General features: G+C 37.0%; 1 protein-coding gene across 1 annotated transcript in view; it reads right to left on the bottom strand.

Annotated features, from left to right (window-relative positions):
* LOC150106218 (glycine receptor subunit alpha-2-like) overlaps positions 1-12,726 on the bottom strand; it is a 321,484-nt gene that overhangs the window by 167,471 nt on the left and 141,287 nt on the right. The window contains exon 5 of the mRNA XM_090393043.1: positions 6,599-6,825. Coding sequence (XP_090249169.1) covers positions 6,599-6,825 — 227 coding nt within the window. The remainder of the gene's footprint in view (positions 1-6,598; positions 6,826-12,726) is intronic.

Here is a 12,726-nt window from a genome sequence, read left to right on the forward strand (position 1 = left end):
AAACAACACCCTCCCCTTCCTAGACACTTGAATCACTCGCCAGCTTGATGGATCTTTGGTTTTCTCTGTTTACAGAATACCCACCCATGCTGGCAGATGCATTCACAGCAATCCCCCCGCCCTCACAACAATATGGGTTTATAAAAACACTATATAACAGGGCAAAATCAATCTGCTCAGATGACAAGGCCCTAACTACTGAACTAAACCACATCCTCAACACTTTCTTAGCCAATGGCTATATCCCCAAAAAAATCCAAAAAATACTAACACCAGTAAACCACAACCCCCCCCCTCCATAATAAAGATTACACCAAATCTATCACCATCCCCTACATCCAGGGCACCTCTGAGAAAATAACCAATATCCTCAAAAAATATGACCTTACTTGTTACAGACCATATAAAAAGTTGGCATCCCTTATATCCGCTCTACCAAAGACCAACCACTTCCCCTAGACCTACCTGGTGTATACCAGGTCCCTTGCAGCTGCAAATTGTCCTACTTTGGCCAAACAGGCAGAACAACAAATATCAGGATTTCAGAACACAAAGACTACATCCGGTTTCACCAGTACAGCCGCTCTGGGCTGGCAGACCATGCCTTAGATACCCACCATGGAATTCATTGGAAGAAAACAAAAATAATACACCGCAGTTTAAATACGAAAGATTATTCAAAGAATCATCAGCAGCTCTAAAAAACGTTCCTAACCTCAACAAATTTGGGTGCATGAAACTACCCCAAATTTGGGAGACTTACATTATGAGAACTTCAGCCCAACTGCCAAGACAACCAAATTAGCCCACCAGAAGGCACCATTAGTACTTTAGGAACAATATTAGTTTCTCGCTTTTTCCTCATTTGCTTTTGTTAGTGCCTGCGTGCACATACCATATCTTTATGTTCCTGAAGATGGCAATGTGACGTTGCCGAAATATAGAAGTTATTCATTAAAGTTATCTTTAATTAATATACTTTATATGTGTTGTTAATTCCGTAAACTAATTACCAGTTATATATATATAGTGAAGGTTGTTATGGCAATTTTGCATATGGAATTCGGTTGAAGAGAGCTAGCATTTCAACTCAACTGGCAGCTTGCTTTTATCTTTCGATCGTGCGATCTTTTGTTAATACCGCACCAATCATATGCACTTCTTAATAATCTGTCATTGCTCTCTGTTTCACATTAGGCTTAATTACCATAAAGGGAGAAAAGTCACAAAACAGAAAAATGTTCTGGGTCTGGTGCATAAAAAAGTTCTGGGGCCAGGACCTGGAGAACCCCGGCTGAATTTAACCACTGGTTCCCAGAGTATAATAGCTGTTGTTTCAGTATTATGTTGGAGCTTCTACTGCAAATATATGCCTGCTTAGATATTTGAAAGTGAAGTTCTGCACTGGAAATTTCAAATTAAACAGTTGTACGTCACGTGTTCTCAGAAGTATGATCCCTGACATTTTTTTCTTTTGGTAAGTGTTTAAATGTTCAAAGTTTAAGAACCAATTTATATATTAATTACAATTATTGCACAATGCCTCTGGAATTTATTTTAAGTGAGAAGATGAAGCATAAATTGAGTGATAATGGTCATTTATTTATAAAAGACCAAGAAAATGAAGAAAAGATTTTTTTGGAAATGTCATCAGTTTCAAAAAATGCATTGTCATGAGCATATTCATACAGCTGGCAACAACATTATCAAACAAATTAACCAACATAATCATGCTGGTAACATGGCATGGATTGAAGCGGCGAAGCTACTTAACGAGATTAAAGATTGAGCCCATACAACTAGCGATGGGACTCATCGAATTATCACGGAAGCATACATAAAAATATCTCCTGCCGTCATCGACCAAATGCCGAGCAATGCCTCTGTAAAGAAGTCTATTCGAAGAACTCGAAATCAAGCAGGACAGGTACCACCAAATCCAAATTCGTTAAGTGATTTAATTATTCCGCCTATGTATAAAATCACCTATGGAAATGAAGAGTTCCTTTTGCATGACAGCAACAGATTGCTGATATTTTCTACTAAACGAAATCTACAGTTATTGTCACAATCGACAACATGGTATGCAGATGTCCCTTTTAAAACTACTCCACCTCTTTTTGAGCAGCTGTACACAATTCATGGCATTATAAACGATAACATGATTCCTGCGATTTATGCATTGAGGCCTCAAAGAAATGAAGATACATACCATAGAGTTATAAACACGTTAAAAAATTTGGAACCAAATTTGTTGCCAAATTTAATCATGACAGATTTTGAAGTGGCTTCAATAAATGTGTTCCGTGAAGCATTTTCAAATGGTTAGCAAAAAGGTTGCTTTATTCACTTTTCCCAGTGTATATTTCGCAACATTCAATTTTTCTGAATTTGCAATAAAAATGTGCATGATATCGGCAATTGCTTTTGTGCCATCTACAAATGTTGTACGTGCTGTTGAATCTCAGTCTGTTTTGCACTACGCAGAAGACACATGGATTGGCAAACCTGATCATCATCACTTCGTCGTCCACCTCGCTTTCCTCATGCCTTATGGAATTGTTACTATGCTGCTCTGGAGTGGTTACCAAAGACAAACAACTCATGCGAAGAGTGGCATCGTGCGTTCAGCGAACTAATTGGTGCTTCTCATCCGACAAGATGGAAGTTTCTAAAAACTTTGAAGGATGAGCAACATTTCAATGAGAGGAAAATAGAGCAATATATAGCTGGCACCCAACCTCTTCCTGGTAAGAAATGCTATTGAGATACTGCAAAAAGACTTCAGTTCAACGTTAGTGATTATGAAAATCACAAAATTCTTGATTACTTAAGAGGAGTTGCCCATAATTTTTTATTTTGAAAACTTTGTGGCTGTGCATTCACCTTTTTTGTTTCATTTTTTTTTTCATACTGCTCAATTTTGAATAGTATAAAATAAAAAGTGTTCCTTTTCATGATCATCAAAACAGTCCTTTTCAGGACTACAAATATTGATAGAGAGATGCCTGATTGTACTGATTCCAGTTCCTCTTGAAGATAAATTTTTAAGTTTTTTTAATAACAACAGAATAATAATTGCTCCTTCAAAGTGGCTAATAGTACAATTTTGAAGGAATAAAATAAAAACAGAACATCATGACATTCACAATCAGCAGTTAGTTGGATATAACTATTCTCCCTAAATATTCTTAAATATGATAGCGTTTCTCCCTCACAATCCTATCCCAGTTCGGTAACAATTAATATTCCATCTACAGAGTCTGTAGTAAGAAAGAATATGAATAACTTTATACGTAAATTTAAAAAAAATTTTTTTTTTCACACATATCTGCGATGAATTTTCCCACGATTAATTTTCCAGTGATGAATAGTCTTCGATGAAAATGGAATGACAACTCTTATCCCTACAGGTCAGCATCCTTCTCAGTATTGCAGCAATCCTCTGGGTTACCTTCACCACCTTTGCAATATGTTCTCTGAATTTCAGGTTTCTATCAATCATCACATCCAGATCTCTTGTCTCCCTTACTTTCCCCAGTACAGCTCCTCCAACAGAGTATATTGCCTCCCATCAATGTATCCAAACTTCAAGACTTTACATTTTGCTGCATTAAACTGATATGCTCCCCATTCATTTACCCATCTGTCCAGTTTATTCAAATCTTCTTGCAGGGCTGCCCTATACATCTGCACTATTACTAATAACCCTTCCTAGCTTCACATCATCTGCACACAACTGAATATCCCCCTGCAATCCACTGACAATCATTGATATAAAGGTTAAGCAATACGGGTTCTAGTAATGAACCCTGTGGGACCCCACTTGTAATAACCTCTGCCACCTTGATATTGCCCCACCATACACAACTCTTTGATACCTATCAGATAGCCAATCCTGAATCCAGTTCACCTGACATCTAAACCCATGTGCTGCAACTTAAATATCAGCTTATCATGTGGCACCCTGTCAAATGCCTTTGCTAAATCCAAAAAATGGGGGTCTATGCCTTTCCCTCATCAACTGCTCTTGTCACTTTATTATAAAAGGCAATCATATTACTAAAGGAAGAATGTCCCTTAACAAATCCATGTTGACTTGCACGGATAACATTACCCTCATCTGCCCAACGCTGTATATGGTCCCTCACTAATTTCTCCAAGATCTTAACAACTACTGATGAAACACAAACTAGTCTATAATTTCACACTTTCAGTCTGCTACTGCACTTATGCAATGCTGCTCTCTTACCATTCTTCCATTCCTTGGGTATCTTTCAGTAAGCAACTTTCATTGAAAAGCCAGGTCAACAGAGCTGTCAGTTCTTTAGCACATTCTCTCAAAACCCGTGGTGAAATTCAATCTAGTCCCACAGCTTTATTGATATCCAGAGATTCCCTTCTCTTTGATACTCCTGCATGTCTACTCATCTTCAAGTCAAAACATGGTCACTCTCTCCAACTGGAGGAAGAGATGCCATCTCAGTTATAATCAGATCTTCTGATGCTATGACCAAATCCAAAACTCTTGAACCTCGTGTTCCTTCTATTATATGTTGCCTAAGACATCTGTCACTCAAGAATTCTAGAAATTCCATTCCCTTATTACTACATACATTTTCCTCTTCCTAATTTATACTGTCATACAATCTTTGATAACAATCATTCATCTTGCACTTGCCAAGCTCAACTGCCAAAACATCTCCTGCTCCTCACCCTCTGTGCTGCTTGGCTTGTAGCAACACCACAATTAGTGTCACTGCCCTCCAAAGCCTCCACTCTAAGAGGACATAAGTCATCACTTATCATAAGCAGTACTCCACCGTCACGTTTTCCCTTCTTATCTTTTCAAAAAATGCTGTCCCCTGCTACTTCTATTCCTGTATTATATCATCTTCCGTCAACCACGTCTCAGAGATCCCAATAATCTTCAGACAGGCTGATGGCACCAACAATTCATCTCCTTTATTCCAGTTACTCCTGGCATTAGTATAAAACATAAAAATGTCACTGTTTCTCTATCTATCCTTATCCCCTGCTGACTCCATTGGACTCCAATCCCCCTTCTACCAAGCACCTATTCCCACAAGAGGCTACCTCTGTTACCATCCACCCTGGTATGTGATCATGACCTTCCAAGTATCCTTGAATTTCATAGACATAATTCTAGGATAAGGTGGTTAAGCCTTATGTCTATAAGTATTCTTTGTTTGTAAATTGAATATGTTCTCCTGACCAGTATGGCTGATTGTGGAACCCAAGATTCAAGCAGGAAAAACTCATTCTGGAGGTGTTATATGGAGGTAGCAACTAACCTTCATCTGATAAAGGCTCTTTGCATCCTAGATGGGATGTGAATCTAGGTCTTTCCAACCCAAGGGCATTTCTACCAACTGAGATATGGGGTCTCTCCTCTTTGCCTACACATGACAAAATTACATTACAGGGATTGTGACCTCTTATGCATGGGGGTTGATATATATAAAAAAAAGTTGTTTAATTTGCAAAAGGTAATGCAACCACATCATGTAACCCATTCACTTTTCTCTATAGCCTCAGCTACACTCTGAAATATCTCCCTCCCCTACACACAGATATACTCAAACTGACTCGATTGCATCAACCAATTCTCACAAGACACACGACACAATATCGATCTTCCTCACTGTTGACACATTTCCCAACACAATAATTTTACTCCATGCCAGCCTGGTTGGCCGAGTGGTTACCGGATATACTAACCACTCGTATCCAGCGTATCCAGCCAAAAGGCTGCAGATTCAAATCCCACTGTGGGCATGGATGTTTGTGATCATCTGTGAAAATTCTAGTCATGGTGGTCAGCGGTAGATGCCGTTGGTGTAGATGATGAAGATAGTTGCGGTTGGTGGAGACAGAGAGTTGTAGAGTAGGTGCCCTCCCTCGATGAGTCTTTGGACTCCCTGAAGGTCTTACGTAATAATAATAATAATAATTTACCTTTCTGTCACTCACTCACCAACTCAATTTCATTCTCCAATTTCTTTTCCAGCTATCCAATTCCACATTGCACACATCTCAAAATCAATCTTCAGTTTTATGCTCTTTCTCCTCTCTCCTCATCATTTGCTCTATTTTCATTCTCATCTTCTCCTCCATTGTCATCTTGTCTCTTCATTTACATTCTCACTATTCACAATCATATTTTTGCCTCTCTGATTCTCACTGTTGCAACTTGCACTACTAATACACCATTCTTGTCATTTGTACAACAATATGCTTTTCAATTCTGACATTCCATCCTATCTCTGAAATTAACATGCACTTATCACACACAGCTACTCTTTACCACCTTCCAAAGCTCACTCATGAATACACGATCCAATGGTTGCAAATGATAAGCTGCCTTATAATTTGCAGATCAGAAAGGCATCACCTCTGACTTCTGATTTTCTTTTATTGAATAACTAAAACTTGTGAAGAATAATTTTTGCTTAACAGAAAACTGTGTTCTGGTTTTTAGAAAGATGAAGAATTTTATCCCAAAGGATGCACAAAAAAAAAAAAAAAATACATAAAAGAATCTTAAGAGGATAAAATCCAAAAAATAAAAACTTACTTGGCCATATATAGAAGTGTCTTGTCATAATAAAGCCATAAGTAATGGTTAGGTACAGTCATCTCATGAAAAGTTACTTTTTTGGCATTTTTAAAGAAACAATCTGGTCTCCAAATATGCTTTAACCACTCCACATCCAGGATTCTGTAATCTTCTGTCATGTTTTCTGGAAGACGAAGTCTGTAATCCTGCCAACTCTGAGCAAGAAATATATCAGCAACATATGTCTAGTGGTTAAAGAGAAAATATTATTACTTTCTATCAAACTTTTGCTAGTAAGATATAACAGTGAAAGGAAAAAACAGCCAATTAGCATAAACTAACTTGTTAGTGCTCTTCACTTTTGATTATGAGATCATAAAGTGGTCACCTTTAATTTTTATTATGAGATCATATCTCATGCTAAGAAGGGATACCTTTCATTTGTCTTCTTATTTTTTTCCCACATACTGAGGTGAAAGGAAAGATAGGCATAGACATTCTTGGGGGAGGGGAGGGGGTTATACAGCGGTTCTCATTCTGAAACCCAAGGTGAACACTGATCAGATGTTGTCTAACAAAATACTAAATGCTGTATCTTCAAAGTGATATAAAGGTGTAGACATTAAAAAAATAAAATACTTCATTTCACTTGTATCCTACATAATAAAGGAAGTTAGGTAGGAAATTTACTATAACAACTAATGCAGCAAGTTGATTTTTCTTCATTAGAAAGTAAATTATACTTCACAAAATATTATATTTTGTTTTAATCCTTTACACAAGCAAGAATAAACAAGTTTGTGCATGAAGCATCTTTATAACCAGACTGAATAAAATATACACATACAAAAGGGAATGTGCTGTGCTATGAATAATGCATAACACACTCCTAGTTGAGAAATACTTAATGCAGGGCTTTTGTTTGCTAATGCTTAGATAATGGATTAAAACAATAATTTCTTGTCAAATACAATTTATATCTCCTATTACTTAATTTGTTACACTGCTTACCTAATTTTCTTGTTCATTCCATTTCACCTCTGCTTTATTGATTCATGTACCTTCATGTACAGTTGTACACTTTATTACTGGATGTGTCTTAACAACTCCCATGCTCTATCAACTGCTTTTTCTCACAGATCATCAGCTCCTTGATATAAACTGATCACAGAGCTTTCCATAATCATCTGCTTATAATTTCACATAAGCTTCCTTCTTTAATTTTAAATTATAGTAAATAGTGGTAAATAAATTCATTCTGAAATAAGACTAGTTTAGCATTAAACAAACATTTTTCATTTAATTTTATTCTGTAAGTCCAAAAGTCTCCAAGTCATATGTAGTTATTGTATTCAATCAAATTTTTTTTTTCAATCTATACACAATCTTTTAATAATTTAAACCTTAGTGATATCTTTTCTAATAATGAACCCAAAACTACTAATCTTCTTCTTTTTGCTTTAAGCTCCAGCTTGTTGTGTCTAATACTTCAATGCAGGCAGTCTGTCCATTGTTTATTTTGGTCTATAAAACTACTAATAATAGAAAAAAATATTTCATTATATACAACTCATGTACAGTCATTTTGTATACTTACTATATAACTACAATATTATTTGTATATGATGTGGAAACATCTTTATGAGTATAATATATTGATAAATTCCAAATAAACTAAAAAAAAGAAGAAAAAAGTTCTCTATTGAATTGTTAGCTAATCCAATAAAGTTTTCTAGTGAATTAACTAATACTTCAATTGAATTAGCTAATATGTGATTTGAGAGTGGTGTTCATATACTGCTTATAAAAAACTTTGCTTCTTTTTTTTTTTTAATTTCTTCGATGTCAACAATCCTGCTTTCTTTTAATTCTTACCACTCCTAATTCTCAATTCTCACTCAATAAAATTGCTTAAATTTGGCCATTCACTTGTTTACTCATCATATTATTTAAATAATAGTACAGATTATAACACCGTATACTATATTTTATGTAAAGCAAATAAAAAATTCACTTCTTGACATGTTTTCATTATAACTGGCAGCTAAAAATATATATATATATGTACACACACACACATATATATTATTATTATTATTACGGGTATCTCCATGGAGTCAGTAGACTCATCGCGGGAGACCCAAACTAGCAAAACAATATCTGTCATATCTCTTCTTGAATTGATTTACAGGTGAAGAGCTCACAACTAAGTCAGGTAATGAATTCCACTCATTCACCACTCCAGGCAAAAAACCTTGTTCTGACACCCTTATTAACCACACTCTTCTTTAATTTCCAGGGATGACCTCTTGTTCTTCCATCACTATCACACAGTTGAAACATTTCCCATGCATTAATCCTATAAAAACTTTTCAGTCATTTAAATGTTTCTATCATATCCCCTCTTCTTCGCCTATCAACCAACCTCTGCAATCCACAAGCTCTCAATCTATCAAAGTAGGGAGCATTTTTTACATCACTCACCAACTTGGGCATTCTTCTCTGAACCCTCTCCACAGCCTCCTCATCTCCAAGGAATCCAGGTGACCAGACCTGAGCACAGTAATCCAAATGTGGAAGTATCAATGCTTTATAAAGGGAAATAATAACCTCTTTATCTCTGGATGTCAGTGTGTTCCTCAACAACCAAGTAATCCTATGTGCAATCTTGGACACCTTAGCAATGTGTCCTCTGAACTTCATCTCCCTATCTACCAACACCCCTAAGTCCCTAGCCTCATCAATCTCTTGGAGTACTGTTCCATCAATGTAGTACATAGCTGGTAATCTTTTAATCCCAAAATGCATGACTTTTGTTGTGTCGGAAAAAAATGATGAGTCATCCCTTTTTCCCACCCAACATCAAGTTATCTCATAAGGAAAGTGTAAGGACATGCTTATGCCTCCGGACAGAGAATGTGCCATTTAACAATCCAAGAACATGTAAATATCCAAATGTGTAAGCTCTAAACAATGTTAAAACAGCCCATGAGTTAAGTAGAGAATAGTTGTAAATGAATTAAAATATAAAATCATGTATAAATTGCCAAATAAATATGTATAAGCTAGAGCAAACTTTAAACCATATAAAAGCAGTTCGTAGCCACGGCGTCCAATCGGCAGCCGCCATATGCGTGACGACACCACTGCATGAGGGAGCTGTTTTGGAGTATAAAGGTTTCGGCGGGAATTCGAATCGCTCTCTTATCTCTTGTCTCCCTCTTGTTTTGTCGGCACCTAGTCCTGTCGGAGAGTTGTGTAGAGCTTGCCGCCACGTGTAGCAAGAATCCCCCCTTGCTATGTGTGCTACGTGGACCAAGGCTGCAACTACAATGTATTCAGGTCCATAAGAAGAAAGAACCACATGAAATCAACGTCAGTGTTCAAATCTGTGTATGAGTGTTTTTCGGTTCGTTATGAAACAAAGGAATAGCAAGACCGCCATCAGTGAAGGTACAGTAAGCCGTCCAAAGTATCCAGATCAAGGCAAGAACGGTAAGCAGAAGATTTTCTTATGTTAAATGTTGAATTAAAGTAACCGAAGAGTAGGGAAACAGAAGTTAAGGAAGCATGCTATTTCTGTGTAGTGTTATAGGAACAGTCTGCGTTTTGGACACTTTTATCTACAGTTGAGAAGGAAGCATATTAGGCTCCAGCCGAACAGGAGGCTGAAGTCCGAACTGTTTGTGTGATTTAAGAACAGTAATGTTATATGGTCAGAACGTAACTAATTGTTAACTAAAATTTTGGAGGGGGGGGGGTTAAGTAAGATTAAGAAGTATTATCCTAGAGAAATTCATGTCAGAAGTATTGAGTTGTCTTGTGTATATATGAAATATTACATGTGTGATAATATTAGGTAACTTAGTTATAAGAGTCTGAGAATAGATGTACGTTTAGAAGGTGAGGAATTTATGTCAAGTAAGGGACTAAAGTATAGAAGATTTGAATGTGATTAATTAAGTAAAGGGAACCTAGACTCTTTTAAGATTAAGGATTTGATTACATGTATACTTGTCTTTGTGCAATAATAAATGTGTTTCTTTAAATATAATCAAATGAGTTTGTCATCCTTTCTGCGGATTTGGGCTACCGTTTGGAAAATTTCGTGCTGTGCATTTAAGGGGAGACCATTAGCGATAGAAGAATTGGGACCACGACTGCTTACTTCCTGATCCCTACATTTTTTTTAAGTATTCTTGGATGACATATCAGAATTTAGTTGCCGGCTGGCGCAGTCTTCAATCAATTCGTCGGCAAACGCATATCTGATATTAAGTGATACAAAAATTTATGTTAACTGTAAGGCTAAAGTAAAGACAATTAAAGATATAACGATAAGGCAGTCACACAGACATCCAAGATATAACACTTTACACTCTTCCACATTGAACTGACATCCATTATCTTTTGCCTATTCCACCTGCTTATTTAAATCATCCTGCAAACTTTCAACATCGGCTTGATTTTTTATTGCGCTACCCAACTTTGCATCATCAGCAAACAACTGAATATCTCCCTGTAAGCATTTCCTATATCATTTATATACAAATTAAATAACAACGACCCAAGCACAGAGCACTGAGGCACACCACTGGTCACCTGCCTCATCCTGGACTCGGATCCTCCATACACTCCCTTCTGGTATCTCTCCCTGAGCCATTCTCCTATCCATATCACCAATTTAGTATCAATTCCCATCTGCTCCAATTTGCGTAAGAGTGTTCCATGGGGTATCCTGTCAAAAGACTTAGCAAAATCCAGAAGTACCACTGTGTAGTCAGTTCCTTTGTCCAACTCAGATGTCATTCTATTATGAAAAGTTAATAGATCGCTAAGGCAGGATCTACCTTTAACAAAACCATGTTGGCCTCTATAGAGTATCATAACCTGATCCACCATTCTTGAATTTTGTCTTTAACCAACTTTTCCAATGCTTTTACCACTATTCCTGAGATGGTGATTGGTCTGTAATTAACTACTGCAGTTTTAGAGCCACCCTTATGCAAAGGAACCACTTTGCCTAACTTCCACTCCCTAGGGACCATACCAGAGTTCAAACTTAAATTAAATATCCAAGTAAGAGGGGTTGACAATTCATTTGCACATTCACGCAACACCCGAGCTGATATTCCATCTAAGCCTACAGCAGTGTTTGCATTTAAATTTTGCAATATATTAAATACCTCTAATTTCTTAGCTTCAATTCTCACATTAGTTATTGCTACAGGTACAGAGATATCCTCACTTGGGGGAAATACTTTTGAAAAGTGATCACTCAGTAACTCGACTATTGCATCTAATTTTGTCACCTCAATACCATCAGCACCCACTAAAGTTATCCTTCCGAAGTCATTCTTCCTTTTACTTGCCACATAGCGGAAGAACTCTTTGGGATTACCCTTGATCTCTTTGGCTAAGGTCTTCTCATAATCTGATTTAGCTTTTCTTACTATGCTGGTAACCTTCCTAGCTTGAGCCTTATATTACTCATGGGTGTACTGATCGCCTTTCTCCTTGTAAATTCTCCATAACATTTTCTTTTTTTGCAGATCAAGCTTGATATTACTGCTCATCCATCTAACGCCTACCTTGTTTGACTTCCTAACCATGGGGACACAATCTGATATTGCTTTCCTCAGATACCTGCTGATTTTATCGCGTGCACTGCTAAGATGTTTCCCCTGCAATATGTTCTGCCATGGGATGGCTGCAAGCTCACTCCGGAGCTTGTTATAATTGCCTAACCTGTAGTTCCGTATATACCCTTTCTTAACAGAAAAATCCACAGATTTTCAACCTCCCAAGTGAATACCACATGATAGCTTTCACCAATTGGAGGTAACGAGGACACCTTACTTATGCATATAACCTCTGAACCAATAACCAGGTCCAACACTCTCACACCACTGGCATCACGTGCCCATTTCAGTTGGGTGTATTGCTGTTGTGTGGGTTATGCAACCCGCGCTACAAATTTCACATTTTGACCGTATGCACAGATGTGCATCCGTAGAAAATTTTCTGGGGGGGAGGGGGGGAGCAAAGCTTACAAACAAATAATTACATCATTAAATTTTTATAATTATTGATTTAATTAAATAATTACATCAATAAACATCTTTTAGCCTTTTTTGATGTAATTA

The sequence above is a fragment of the Typopeltis vanoorti genome, chromosome 5 (assembly GCF_054136105.1).
Source record: "Typopeltis vanoorti isolate ZY-2024b chromosome 5, IOZ_Tvanoo_1.0, whole genome shotgun sequence".
NCBI lineage: Eukaryota > Metazoa > Arthropoda > Arachnida > Uropygi > Thelyphonidae > Typopeltis > Typopeltis vanoorti.